The sequence below is a fragment of the Anomaloglossus baeobatrachus genome, chromosome 5 (assembly GCF_048569485.1).
Source record: "Anomaloglossus baeobatrachus isolate aAnoBae1 chromosome 5, aAnoBae1.hap1, whole genome shotgun sequence".
Classification (NCBI taxonomy): domain Eukaryota; kingdom Metazoa; phylum Chordata; class Amphibia; order Anura; family Aromobatidae; genus Anomaloglossus; species Anomaloglossus baeobatrachus.
Genome location: NC_134357.1, coordinates 569647832 through 569663266, shown reverse-complemented (window position 1 = coordinate 569663266; position 15435 = coordinate 569647832). Strand labels below are relative to the sequence as shown.

Sequence of the window (15435 nt, the reverse complement as noted above, 5' to 3'; positions counted from 1 at the left end):
ATAAACAAAAATAAATATTAGAAAAATACACAAAAATAGTATTTAAAAATAAAAACATCCAAGAGACCATACAAATATATCCACAAAACACTTTAATAGATAATCATGATAAAAAATATTAAAAACAAGTTAAAAAATATATATATAAAATAGCGATCAGGATAAAATTCCGTTGCCACAGAAGAGTATCAGAAAATAATTCATCCTATTGGTTGGAATGTAGAAAAGGTCCAAAACTAATTGTCTCATTTAGACCCTTGGGGTGTATAGTATCCAATAACCATATCCACCGACATTCTTGTTGGGCAAGTCTCTTCATGACGTTACCGCCACGTATCCCTGTAATAATGTGGTCTATGCCCCTTACTTTTAACAACGAAGAGTCCCCTTGATGACATTCCAAAAAGTGTTGAGGAATTGTTTTTAATGTACTGGTGTCTAGAGTTGTATTGGCAGCATTGATGTCACGGACATGCTCACGCACCCTTACTTTGAGTTCCCTAGTTGTGAGGCCTACATAAATGAGTGGGCATGGGCATGTGGCGTAGTAAGTTACAGCCTTAGTCGTGCAAGTGATACTATGAGTAATTTTGTATCTCTTGTTGCCAGAGGAATCAATAAAATCCGTGGCAGTTTCCACGTTCGGGCACGCCACACACTTGCCACAGGGTATACACCCCCATTTAGGTCCTGGCAATGATGAAAAGGCCTACTAACCATTGGAACATAATGACTAGATGTAAGAAGATCCCCGATATTACGACTCTTCCTTGCTGTAACACTCATTTGTGGCATGATGTATTGTTTCACAATAGGGTCCGTCATAAGGATGGGCCAAAATTTTCCAATACACTGTTGCATTAACCGCCAATGTGAATGGTAGTCCATAACTAACCTAACAGGGCCAGGATCACCCTGCTTTCTGGGGTTATACAAAAGATCATGCCGGTTGGAATTCCTAGCTCTCTTATATGCATGATCTATAACTCGTTGTTTATAACCCCGGTTTTTAAACCTTCATTTTAGATCACTAGCCTGGGTTTCAAAATCCACATCACTAGAACATATTCGTCTAATTCTTAAAAATTGTCCAGTGGGTATCCCCTTTATAATATGTGGAGGATGTGAAGATCCAGCATGGAGAAAAGAGTTCACTGATGTTTTCTTACGGTATACATCTGTCTGCAGGAAATTCTTTTGGTCACGTTTAATAGTGACATCCAAAAATTCAATGTTAGTAGCACTGTACTGAAATGTCAGATGGATATTGAGATTATTCTCATTAAGTGCCTGAAAGAAACTTTCCAGCTCAACAGATGACCCATTCCAAATGAAAAAAATGTCCCGCTCCATTGACACCAAAGACTCATCAGAAAATAGCTCTCTCTCCCACAGCCCCAGGAACAAATTTGCGTAAGCCGGCGCACACGCCGTGCTCATCGCAGTTCCCTGGAGCTGCAGGAAGAAAGAGCCATTAAATGTGAAAAAATTATGATAGAGAACAAACTCCAAGAGCCCAGTCAAAAAATCAACCTGAGGTCTCTCTATATTGCTGGTTCCCAGAAAGAATTTTGTAGCCTGGATACCATCAGTGTGGCAGATGCTGGTATATAGTGCTTCTACGTCACAAGTGACGAGAAGCATCCCCTCATCAATACATAAACCATCTATTTTCCGAAGGAATTCAGAGGTATCTTTTAGATGTGAAGGTAGACTCTCAACTAAGCCCTGCAATTGATTGTCAATGTATTTGCCTATGTTATCCGTAAGACTTCCAATCCCCGAGATTATCGGTCTTCCAGGTGAATTTCTCTCATTTTTGTGTACTTTAGGAAGCAAGTACAGAGTAGGGATTACTGGGTCAATAATAGTGAGGTCCTTAACAAGATCTTTACTAATAATTCCCTCACTAAGAGCCTGCTGCAAGAAGGAATCCAAAATCTTTTTATAAGCAGACAGCGGGTTATAAGTAAATTTTTTATAACATTTACCATCTCTGATTTGGCGATATACCTCACCCTCATACATTTTACGTGGCCAGACCACCACATTACCTCCTTTGTCGGCCGGCTTAAAACAACATCAGATAAATTTTTCAATTTGTTAAGACTCATTCTCTCCTGCTGTGTCAAGTTGTCATTAAAGACACTACCAGGAATATATCTAAGTTCATTAATCACAGATTTAACAAAAATATCCACTGTAGGGCAGACCAACAAAGGAGGGAAGGTGGTGGATCTTGAACGCATAGACGGAGGTATCTTACTGATGGCATCAGAGGTATGTTCTATCGCCAATTCCTCAAGTGCTCTTAAAGCTTCCTGTTCCTGGGCAGTTGGAAATTGCTTACGGAGGTCCTCATCGTGAAACCACTTTTTACATATCAAGGACCTGGCAAAAATATTCAGATCCTTGACCGCTGAAAATAAATTAAATTTATTACATGGGGAAAAGAAGAATCCTTTTGACAAAACCGATATGTCAGAGTCAGAAAACACATGTTGAGATAAATTTATTACCTTCAAAGCATCATTGGAGGTTTCCCCATAGGAATTCTTATTCTGGTTGAATTTCGGACCCCATTTCCTCTTGTTAGCATTAGATCGGGTATTTATAGTACCAGTCGTACTGTCCGATTGACCTCCAGATGACAATGAAGATATAGATACAGATCTACTCCTATAGGGAGGATTGTTTGGCTTACTATTCCATCTGTACACACGATTATTCTGTACATCTTGTAAATCACGATTCAATTTCTTTGATTCTCTTGGATTTCCTTTTCCCATGTGTCAAAATTCTGTTCCATTTTTTGATTAAAACTCGCCACTTGAGTACCAGTCGCATTAGATGTAAAGACATTAATCTGTTCATCAATTTGTTTCTCTACATCACTTAATTTTTGTTTATTGAGATCAATCAGGAGTTCTATGAATTTCAATGATGCTCCAGTGCAAACTTCCTCCCACTGTTTGATAAAATTATTGTCCTCAACCGGGAAAGAGGGGAAAATTTGGATACGCAATCCCCTAGGGATCAATCTTTTTTGGGAATAATTTTTCAAGAAACCGCCATTCCACCATAATCTTGTTCTTTTATACATACCGTATTTTTCGCTTTATAAGACGCACCGGATTATAAGACGCACCCCAAATTTAGACATAAAAAAAGGTAAAAAAAAGAAAAATGGGGTCCGTCTTATACTCCGGTGTTCTCTTACCTGAGGGGGGCAGCAGTGGTGGTGAAGCGGAGGCACAGGTTGTGCTGGCAGGCGCGGCAGGTCAGTGGCTCCGTGGTTGCAGGTGCCGTGGCGTCCGTGGTTGCAGGCGTGGTGGCGTCCGTGGTGGCAGGAGCCGAGGGGTTCGTGGTGGCGGCAGCAGCGGCGGCAGGTGAGCCGTGCAGCAGGCCGTGCAGTGAGTGTCCGCGGTCCCGGTTCAGTGGTGTCAGCGGCAGCGACTGCTCAGTGGTGGTAGCGGCAGGGACTGCTCAGTGGTGGCAGCGGCGGGGACTGCTCAGTGGTGGCAGCGGCGGGGACTGCTCAGTGGTGGCAGCAGCGGCGACTGCTTAGTGGTGTAGCAGACGGATGCGGTGTTTTCCCAGTGTGTCCGTGGTCCCGTTTCAAGTAATGCCGCCCGGAGCGACGCATGCGCAGATGGAGCTCTCATCCAAGGGCTCCATCTGCGCACGCGCTGACTCCCGGAGCAGCGTGTGCGCAGATGGAGCTCTCATCCAAGAGCTCCACTGGCGCCATCATTTGAAAGTGGGACCGCGGACAACTGGTAACTTGCTGCACAGCCGCCCGCCCCGCACACACAGAGTGGCAGCCAGCAGGCTGCCCGCCCACCCTGCGTGCAAGCCGCCGGGTACCTGTGCTTGCGTGCGGTGGCAGCCGGGTACCCGTGGCTGTGTGCGGGCGGCAGCCGGGTACTGTGTGCGGGCGGCACCTGGGTGCCTGTGTAAGGGCGGCAGCCGGGTGCCTGTGTGAAGGCGGCAGCCGGCTGACGCCCGCACGGGCACCCGACTGCCGCCCGCACACAGCACCCGGCTGCCGCCCGCACACAGCCATGGGTACCCGGCTGCCACTGCACGCAAGCACAGGGACCCGGCTGCCGACCCCACACAGCACCCGGCTGCCGCCGCACTCAAGGTCAGGTACCCGGCCTCTTGCATGCAGCCACAGGCACCCGGCCGCCCGATCGCCTCAGACAGGACCCCCCCAGGTACCGCTATATAAGACGCACCTGTCGCGGGCGGAGGAGGGGACGCCGCGCTCTCCCTACTGCTCAGGTCCGGCTGCCGCAGCTGTTGCGGCCTGCTGCTGCTCGGTGGCTCGAGCGACGAGCCGGATCCCAGGGACTCTAGCGGCGCTCCTCGCTCGAGAGTGAAAAGGGGATTTGGGTGTGGGGATTGTTGATTGTCCGTGACGCCACCCACGGTTGTGGTGATTTGTTGACACCACCGCTGCTCTGTGTGGGGATCCCGGGAGTGATGGTATGGAGCAGCTGGATGTTAGTCCTCCCCTCCGTGGGTAGGGGGGGGTTGGTTGTTCCGGGGCCCAGTGATTTAGGTGGGTGATGCAGGGCTTGGTGGGGCACAGGGACGCGGGGGCAGCTCCGTGCCTTGCGGCACTGTGGTACTCACTCAGCCTGAGACGATCACACAGTTCTCGGTAAAACACACGGCTGGAAAGACAGTTCCCACGGACGGCTGCACTTGCTTTCCCCAGAAGGTGACGGTGACGGTCCCTTTTTCCTGCACCTAAGATGATAGTGGTTGCGATGGGTTCCCACCGGTAACCCGCTCCCCGGCTTGGATATGGGCCGGAGGAGCCCTACTTTGCCCGCAGGCGCTGGCCCTGAGAAACTGGTGCCCTGGCGGTGGCGGTGTCTCTCTGTTACGGTTGGACTGTTGCCTTCAATCGGGACTTGGTTGTTGGGAGACAGTCGTCCCCTTCACTGACGGATTTGGCAAATTATGGCGACTCCTAGCCTTGCCGGGATCCGAAAGGCCCCTGCCCTGGTGCTGACTGCTCTTTGTATACCGCTCCGTTACCACCGGGCCACCACCCGTCCGCGGTCCTTCCAGCAACTTCCAAGCAGTCACCCCTGCAGACAGTCACCGCCGTCTGCTGACCTTGCTGTCTCTCAGCCCGGGGCACACACCCGGGCTAACTTCAGGCTTTACAAACTGTCACTTTCCCTTTCCTCAGCTTCTCTCCTTTGCTCCTTTACCACTCCCTTCCACTTCACTGTTTACTCCTTTACGTCCCTAGCTGGACTGCCTGGTTTTCCCGCCTCCAGAGCTGTGAACTCCTCTGTGGGTGGAGCCAACCACCTGGCCCACCCCCTGGTGTGGACACCAGCTCCTGGAGGAAGGCAACAAGGACTTTTGGTTAGCTTTGGTGTTCCTAACTGGGGTGTAGGGTATGGTGGTGTTATGACCTGTGACCCCTGGCTTGCCCAGGGCGTCACACACACCCCATTTTCCTCCCACATTTTTGGGAGGAAAAGTGCGTCTTATAAAGCGAAAAATACGGTAAGTGTTTTAAGATTTTTCTGTAGCTCCAAAGTAGTATCCTGACCACTATTACCATTAAAACCAGAATCACCATTAAAAACCTTGCTGAGATGATCCGTCCAGGAAGTTTCCCTGGACCTATAATCCATAGTAGGATTGGCACGAGAGTCTGTAATAACAGGAAAAAGCATAAGCTAGACAGATTAATGTGGGGGGTATAATATAGTGTATAAAAACTGTCACTATATATAAATAAATAAATACACCCCCAACTCCAATAAATAGGCTATTGATATAAATATTAAACCGACAACTAGAAAAACAGCCAAAGTCCAATAAAAATATACATTTCTTTATTAATAATAAAATTAAAACAACAATTTATATGCAAGGTTAATGATGACAGGAGGATCCCACAACACAGTACAATTATATATAGAAAACCAAATGGAAAATTGTAATTGCGTGAAATGGCCACCAGATGGCAGCAAGGTGGCAACAGAAACCTTATGATTTACATAGCTCAAATACTGGATGTGTATTCTTGGGAGATTTGAATGCTGTGGGTTTATTACCCCATTGTCTGATGTGTGGTGTATCTCTGATTCATCTACGCCCATTGACTGGCCATCAAAGGGCATGGATCAATAAGACTACAACACATTAACTGTAAGGTTTGTAATTTTTGTTCAAGCCTCTATTTAAGATCAGATAAAATATGGCAAAGACAGAAGCTCATGTACCTGCACCGTGAGACGTCCGGTCCGTGTGGTATGTCCAGGAGTTCTCTGTCTATGTCATGCTTCTCTGATTTCCAGACAGATGATGTTCAAAGCTCCTTGGTGATTTAAGTATTTAACTGTACTTAACCTTTGTATGTTGAATATGCAAAAGTGTACGCAATATCATACTTTTCCTTTAAGTTTGTATTTCATATTAACCTTTATAATAAAATTACTTAATTGCCTTATTTAATGTCGTATCTGAACCTTAGTGCTAAAAATATAGTAAAACAGCCGTGTGTGTACGAGGTGAACGAAGCCGTGTGTGTATACGAAGCGGAGCCGTGTGTGTACGAGGTGTACTGAACAGAGCCGTGTGTGTAGGAGGTGAACAGAGCTGTGAGTATATGGAGCAGAGCCGTGTGTATGAGGTGTACGGAGCAGAACCATGTGTGTATGACCTGTACAGAGTCGTCTGTCTATGAGATTTGTGGAGTGGAGCAATGTGTTTACGTTGTGTACGGAGCAAAGCCGTGTGTGTAGGGAGCGGAGCCGTGTGTATACAAGGTGTATGGAGCGAATCCGTGTGTGTACGAGGTGTACGGAGCGGAACCGTGTGTGTACGAGGTGTACGGAGCGGAACCGTGTGTGTACGAGGTGTACGGAGTGGAACCGTGTGTGTACGAGGTGTACGGAGTGGAGCCGTGTGTGTACGAGGTGTACGGAGTGGAGCCGTGTGTGTACGAGGTGTACGAAGCGGAGCCGTGTGTATACAAGGTGTATGGAGTGTATGTATCGCGCCCAGGGATATGGGGTACTTGGTTTCGGGCAGTATACCTCTTGGGAATGTCACAGTGGTGGCCGTTGCCCGGTTCCGTGCCCTGGGCCCTTTTTGTAATGGGGTGTATTTACAGGGTATTGGAGTAATGTTCATACGTGACGCCACTTGCGGTGTTGCGGCTATATATACTCTATGTGGAGCTGCCACTGCAGAATGTCACTACTGGGGCTGGTGTTAATTGCAGCCTTGATTGTAAGGCCTCCGCAAGCAGGGCCAGGCCCCAGAGGATGGGTGATGTGACGGGCGTCGGAAGAAGGTAGTCCACACAGAGGTTTAGTGCAACTGGTTTTTATTCACTGCTGGTAGGTTGTAACAGGTTACCCGAGGCCGGATGGTTTCACCTTCAGGTCCCCTTCATCCTAGTGCCAGTTCAGTACTCTGGTACCTTCTTCCCCTGCACCTTTCTCTGGTTGGTGGGTCCCCGTAGCGTAGAGCAACTGGGGGTGCCCATCCGGTGGTTTGTCCACTTCTGTCCGCCTGACGGTAGCGTGAACCCTGTGGGGTTGGAGTCCCTGGTCCTGTCCCCGTCTCTCCCTTTGCTACTGAGTCTTCAGATTTTTAAGGTCAGCGAGGTCCTTCATGGCCCCTCGCTGTGCAGGTGTTAACAGGTCGGCGTGGAGCTCGTCCCTGTCCTAGGGTCCTTTACCCCGTCGGAGCGTAGTTTCGGGAGTACTCCACCGGCAACTACTCTCCTGGGTACCAGCCAGGTCACTGTTACCCTGAGTCAGCACGTCTCCACACTTCCACCTTTACTCCACCACACTCTACTCTTGTCTGACTACTCTGAACTCTCTGATTCCTCTCAACAGTCTGCCCCTCCCACCTGGTAAACTAGTGGACTGGTCTGGCTCCACCTCTAGATGGCTATCCATTGGTCCGACCCTAGCTAAGCACCATAGCATGGGGCATTGTTGGGAAAAAACTGGGATTACCTGGGTTTTTGGTGTTACCGACACTGGTCTCCCGGGGCCCTAGGGGGTAGGCCCTGTATCCTTGGGGGAATGCAGAACATTGTAGAACTCTGATGGCTTCAGGAGCGCTACATATGTAGAGGAATCATGTGTATGAAGCAAAACTATGTTTATGATGTGTACATGTCGCGGGCGGGGAGGAGGCCGCCGCCGCTGCGCTCTCGCTAACGCTCGGGTCCGGCGCTGCTGCTGCCTGCTGCTGGCTGCTCGGTGGCTCGAGCGGCGGGCCGGATCCGGGGACTCGAGCGGCGCTCCTCGCCCGTGAGTGAAAGGGGTGGTTTGGGGTTGGAGGGTATGGTCTGTGACGCCACCCACGGTTTGTGGTGAGGTTGGACACCACCGCTGCTAGTGACGGGGATCCCGGGAGCGATGGCGGGGAGCAGCTTGGATGTTGTTTTCCCCCTCCGTGGGTAGGGGTTGGTTGTCCCGGGGCCCGGTGAGGTAAGACGGGGGAGGCAGGGTTGGTGAGGTGCAGGGTCGCGGGGGCAGCGCGGTGCTAGACGGCACGGTGGTACTCACTCAGCCAATGATGAATACAGAGTCTCCGGTAAAACAAACGGCTGGATGGACGGGTCCGGCAGCCGGCTGCGGTGGTCACTCCCAGACAGGTGGTGGTGGCTGCCTTTCCCTGCACCTGTTGTGTAACTTCGGTCCCGATGACTTCCCACCGGTTCGCTCCCCGGTTCGGTACCGGCGGGCCACCGCCCCTCCCCGGTCCTACGATTCTGCGTCGATTGGCCTCTCCTGCAGACGGCCACCACCGTCTGCCAACCTTGCTCTCAGTGCCCGGGCCACGTACCCGGACACGGTCAGTCTTCTCCTCTACCACTACTTCACTCTCTCAACTCTAAAACTGATCTGACTTCCTTTCCCGCCTCCAGGACTGTGACCTCCTCAGTGGGTGGGGCCAACCGCGTGTAGGTTACTAAGTCACCTGGAAGTAGGTTACGGCCCGAGTGGTCCTCCGGGAGGTGGGCATTAACGTCCCGACGGGCCACAAAAACTTCGGCCTCCAGGCCCGGCTCGAAGATAAACCCGTATCCCCGACGGACATCAAACTTCCTTACTTGCCCCTCATGTATCGGGCCCCGTACCTGGAAGGTGGCTCTGCGGAGGCTCTCCTTCTCTTGGATGGTGCGGGTGATCAGTTCAGCCTTCTGCCTTTCCCTCTCCGCAATTTCTCGGCCCAGAGGGGTCGGTTCCCTGTCCCAGTAAGGGGCTACTGCTTGCCCCTGCGCACGGGTCGGGCTCCACGAGACTTCCACTACACTGCCCACCACTGGCATCCTAGGTGGAAGTTCCGACGGTGACATGGCCTGGGGCGCTGCCTTGCAGCAACGACCCGGCGCAGCCTCAGCTGAGGCGTGGGGAACGGGTACAGGGCTCCTCTCCCGCTTGACCTCCGCCTCCTCCTGCACGGGACGGCCCGCCGGAGCCGGCACGGAACAAGGCACGATCACTGTAAGTGCCTCCGGTACATCTTCATCAGCGGGACACGGCTTCGGCAACTTCCTGGGAAGCGGTTCAGGGCGGCTATGGGCTTCGGCTGCAGGTCAGTCCGCTTGGGCGGACGGGCAGGGTGCCGCTACCGGTTGTGCGGGTAGCGGGCCTAGTGGCGGGGCAGCAGCAGCCAACACGGGTAGCGGGGGAGGCAGCAGGATGAGCGGGCGCAGACCGGGCCCCTCAGCCGCGACGACCGACCTGGTAGGAATACAGCAGCGTGGGTCGCTTACCCGCTCTTCCAGAGCTTCCTCCAACTCGCGTCTCCGTATGGCCACCACCACGTCCGCCATGTCAGCCTCCCACTCCTCCAGGAGGAGTTGCATTCGGACCTGCAGACGGCTACTCAGCTGGACGGTCCGGACCTCCACCCACGCCGCGGTGCTGGGCGCGGGGGCTACGGTGTTGCTGGACGGACTATGCATGCTGGCAGCGGTATTTTCCAGGAACCAAATATGGCCGCAGAGTCCTGGCGTCCCTGCTCTTATAGCCGCGGTCTACATGTGGCCGGACGCCATCCGTCCCCCTTAGTCTTTTTCCCTCTACAGGGGCGGAGTTTCGGCTTTCGCGCCTCCACTGCTCGAGGGGATGCTCGAGCGGGACAATCTTCGCGCCCAAGATGGCGGCTTCTGAAATTTTTCGGCCGGACACCTCCGGCCGGACACAAGGCGCACTTCTACCAGCCGGTAGAACGGTAAGATCCTGTTCGTGACTGCAAGTTGTCGCTTGCGGGGAGGAGGCCGCCGCCGCTGCGCTCTCGCTAACGCTCGGCTCCGGTGCTGCTGCTGCCTGCTGCTGGCTGCTCGGTGGCTTGAGCGGCGGGCCGGATCCGGGGACTCGAGCGGCGCTCCTCGCCCGTGAGTGAAAGGGGTGGTTTGGGGTTGGAGGGTATGGTCCGTGACGCCACCCACGGTTTGTGGTGAGGTTGGACACCACCGCTGCTAGTGACGGGGATCCCGGGAGCGATGGCGGGGAGCAGCTTGGATGTTGTTTTCCCCCTCCGTGGGTAGGGGTTGGTTGACCCGGGGCCCGGTGAGGTGAGACGGGGGAGGCAGGGTTGGTGAGGTGCAGGGTCGCGGGGACAGCGCGGTGCTAGACAGCACGGTGGTACTCACTCAGCCAATGATGAATACAGAGTCTCCGGTAAAACAAACGGCTGGATGGACGGGTCCGGCAGCCGGCTGCGGTGGTCACTCCCAGACAGGTGGTGGTGGCTGCCTTTCCCTGCACCTGTTGTGTAACTTCGGTCCCGATGACTTCCCACCGGTTCGCTCCCCGGTTCGGTACCGGCGGGCCACCGCCCCTCCCCGGTCCTACGATTCTGCGTCGATTGGCCTCTCCTGCAGACGGCCACCACCGTCTGCCAACCTTGCTCTCGGTGCCCGGGCCACGTACCCAGACACGGTCAGTCTGCTCCTCTACCACTACTTCACTCTCTCAACTCTAAAACTGATCTGACTTCCTTTCCCGCCTCCAGGACTGTGAACTCCTCAGTGGGTGGGGCCAACCGCCTGGCTCCACCCCACCTGGTGTGGACATCAGCCCCTGGAGGGAGGCAACAAGGATTTGTGTGTGACTGATGTGCCTATCTCGGGGTGTGGGATGTGTTGTTGCAGGACCTGTGACGACCTGGCTTGCCCAGGGCGCCACATACAGAGCAAAGCAGTGTGAATATGGCGTGTATGTAGTGGAGCCATGTGTATGACGTGTGTACATGTGTGTGTTCGAAGTAGAGTTGTGTAAATGATTTGTACCAAGCGGAGCCATGTGACTGACGTGTAAGGGGCAGAGCCGTGTGTGTACAACATGTATGAAACAGAGCCGTGTGTGTCTACGGTGTGTGTGTGTGTGTGTGTAGCGGAGCCGCGTGTATCTTTTCTGTTTTAAGTTATGTCCGCTCCGGTGTTTTCGCCCTGAGACTTTCCTCTAGAAATACAATCACATCTTGTCCACCTGATATCTGTGTGTCGCTCACGTCTCTCTCTCTCTCATCGGGATCTGCTCATCACTCTGCAGCTTCCTACAATGGAGAGAAGAGCAGATGCTGCAGAAGAGCCTGACACAGGCGCACAGGAGATGAAAGGTGATGATGAGCGGGAGGAGCCTACATGATGTTCAGGGTCTCACTAGATCACATCTGACATTGATGCCTATGTGAATATATATCCAGTTAAGCCTCATCTTCTTGAATGTGATGAGGAGAAATAGTGGTACACAAGGTATGGCTGAGGGAATCTCTAGGCCACATTCTCAGATAAACATTGGAAAAGTAATCCCCAAATCAAGCAACCACCTGATGCACCAACACATGGTTATCGGCCTCCAGAACCCTTAACTCTTTCTCCAGAATGCAAAATGAAGGGAGTGCAAAACACTGGCCAAAAAGCTCAATTTTGGTCCTATCTGACAACAGAACCACCGGCACCTGATAGCCCCACGTCTGCTGTTCAAATCAGCAGACATGTGCAGGGATTTCCGTCGACTCACTGTAGCAGCTGACCCTGAACTAAACCCTAAGGAGTGAACAGACGGGATGAGCGCTAGTCAACCCCATGACATCTTAAAGAATACAGGGAAAGTAAACAAGGGAAAAGAAACAAACAACTTATTTCCAAGATTACTTAGGGAGAGGAACAGCAACATACAATGTTTCTCCAGATAATTATAAGCCGACTGCCTGCAATCAGGACTGTACAGAAACTTAACGCTATCACCAGCAACATACCAAAGGGAAATGCAGGTATATAAAGACACAGAGGGTGAGGGATAAAGATCTCCGTAGGGTGAGAAAGGGGAAAGAGTAAACCCTAACAAAGAAGACACATTAAACTCCAGTCACACCACAGAGGAAAGGATGGAATATCAAGGAGCAGTTTGTTCCCCAAATACAATGACCTTCTGCAGCCAGACACCACAGGGTTGTCTGTCAACCATGACACACCCGTGACAGTGGAGCTAATTGTAACATCCAGATTAGTGCCTGTCCCCTCTGTTTCCACTTCAGTCACTGGGATGTGCACCTTTAGTGCAATTGATGCGGTAGAGTCGTCCTCTTTAATTGCTGGGTCTCTTGGTGCTGCTTAGTTCGGATTCCTTTCTGTGAGCCTGGGGCGGGGCTGTCATCTATTTAAACCCCTGAAACTCTGATTTTGTGCCTTATCTGCTCTTCTACTTCTGACCCGGTAACCTTGACCTTGATTTCTGTTGCCTCTGGTTCTCTACTCCAGCCGGCCCCTTAGAATCGACCCAGTGCTCTGCTGTAACACCGAATCTCTATACAAGGGATAAAGGGTGAAGGGATTCCTCTGAATGTGGTAGAGTCACGGCTCTCTGATGTTGCATTTTTGAGACGTGACAATACTGAGTCACTGTTTAATCTCATCGAGTTGGGTAAGAATTCCCCGTGCAGGGCTTGTTGTCGTCTGGCTGATCCAATGCTCTAGCAGTATATCAGCTTTAATCTACTGGATCAGTAATTCTTCCTCTGTGACTTCCAGGTTGCCTTGTGTCTGCACTCACACCGATATTAACAGAAACATTAACATCACAACTAAAGTTTGCGATAAATCAATTTATTTCAATAAATGATCATTAGTTAAGGAATCTGGAATAGTAGAACGAAAAACACAGCACTCACAAAAAAAATAATCTTTTATTTCTTAAATTATAAATCCAAATACATCCTCACAGGGGGCTGTAGGAAAGCGCATGACGGGAGGCAGCCATTTTGCATCCACTAACTCTTCCTCTAGCCCTGAGTGTTTGCATCAGAGTGATCATTAATTAAGAAGTAAAAAAAGCACAATATTCCAAGTGTAGGAGGGATAATGTTGTAAATTCTACCAGAGCACATTACATGGAGGATTCCACCCTGCACCTTACAAAGAAGGCTGAAAAGAGGTTCTGGTCACCATGTAAGTGATTCCCTGCAGCTAACAATCAGCCTACTACACTATACACTGTGCATCAATGCTACCTCACAAAAAATTATCACAATGTGATAAATGTCATGTGAGCAGATTCTATATAGCTAATATTTTCCTGTTCCAGCATACACTATGTGCAGAATTATTAGGCAAATTAATATTTTGATCACATGATATTTTTTACACATGTTGTTCTACTCCAAGATGTATAGGCTTCAGAACCAACTACCAATTAAGTAAATCAGGTGATGTACATCTCTGTAATGAGGAGGGGTGTGGTGTAATGACATCAACACCCTATATAAGCTGTGCTTAATTATTAGAAAACTTCCTTTCCTTTGGCAAAATCGGTCAGAAGAGAGATTTGACGGGCTCTGAAAAGTCCAAAATTGTGAGATGTCTTGCAGAGGGATGCAGCAGTCTTGAAATTGCTAAACTTTTGAAGCGTGATCACTGAACAATCAAGCGTTTCATGGCAAATAGCCAACAGGGTCGCAAGAAGCGTGTTGGGCAAAAAAAGATGCAAAATAACTGCCCATGTATTGACGAAAATTAAGCGTGAAGCTGCCAAGATGAAATTTACCACCAGTTTGGCCATATTTCAGAGCTGCAACATTACTGGAGTATCAAAAAGCACAAGGTGTGCCATACTCAGAGACATGGCCAAGGTAAGGAAGGCTGAAAAACGACCACCTTTGAACAAGAAACATAAGATAAAACGTCAAGACTGGGCCAAGAAATATCTTCAGACTGATTTTTCAAAGGTTTTATGGACTGATGAAGTGAGAGTGACTCTTGATGGCCCAGAGGCTGGATCAGCAAAGGGCACAGAGCTCCACTCCGACTCAGACGCCAGCAAGGTGGAGGTGGGGTACTGGTATGGGCTGGTATCATCAAAGATGAACTTGTGGGACCTTTTTGGGTTGAGGATGGAGTTTAGCTAAACTCCCAGACCTACTGACAGTTTCTGGAAGACAACTTCTTCAAGCAGTGGTTACAGGAAGAAGTCGGTATCGTTCATGAAAAACGTGATTTTCATGCAGGACAATGCTCCATCACATACATCCAACTACTCCACAGCGTGGCTGGCCATTAAAGGTCTAAGAGATGGAAAAATAATGACATGACCCCCTTGTTCACCTGATCTGAACCCCATAGACAACCTGTGGTACCTCATAAAATGTGAGATCTACAGGGAGGGAAAACAGTACACCTCTCGGAACAGTGTCTGGGAGGCTGTGGTGGCTGCTGTACGCAATGTTGATCGTAAACAGATCAAGCAACTTACAAAATCTATGCATGGTAGGCTGTTGAGTGTCATCATAAAGAAAGGTGTCTCTCTCTCTCTCTCTCTTCTGGTATCTTCCCCTCCTCCCTCAAACACTCTATCATTACTCCATTTTTTTTAAAAAACCTTCTCTTGATCCGTCCTGCACAAGCAACTACAGACCAGTCTCTAATCTCCCCTTCATCTCCAAACTCTTGGAGTGCCTGGTCTACTCTCACCTCACCCGCTACCTTTCCACTCACTCTCTTCTAGATCCTTTACAGTCTGGCTTCCGCCCTTTACACTCCACAGAAACTGCCCTTGTCAAAGTGACCAATGACCTTTTGACAGCAAAACGTAACGGTGACCACTCTCTGCTTATTCTTCTTGATCTTTCTGCTGCCTTCGACACTGTTGACCACCATCTCCTTCTCTCTATGCTCCATTCTATCGGCCTAAAGGACACTGTGCTCTCCTGGTTCTCTTCCTATCTTTCTGGCCGTTCATTCAGTGTATCATTTGCTGGCTCCACATCTTCTCCTCTTCCTCTCACTGTTGGGGTCCCTCAAGGTTCAGTCCTCGGCCCTCTTCTTTTCTCCCTCTACATTGCCCCAATTGCACAGACCATCAGCAGATTTGGCTTTCAGTACCATCTTTATGCTGATGACACACAGCTATACACCTCATCCCC

General features: G+C 50.4%; 1 protein-coding gene across 1 annotated transcript in view; it reads right to left on the bottom strand.

Annotated features, from left to right (window-relative positions):
* The window catches only part of LOC142310583 (uncharacterized), a 103402-nt gene that overhangs the window by 75680 nt on the left and 12287 nt on the right, over nucleotides 1-15435 (bottom strand). The window contains 3 exon segments of the mRNA XM_075348102.1: nucleotides 1036-1941; nucleotides 2055-2419; nucleotides 5591-5686. Of these exon segments, the coding sequence (XP_075204217.1) occupies nucleotides 1036-1941; nucleotides 2055-2419; nucleotides 5591-5686 (1367 nt within the window).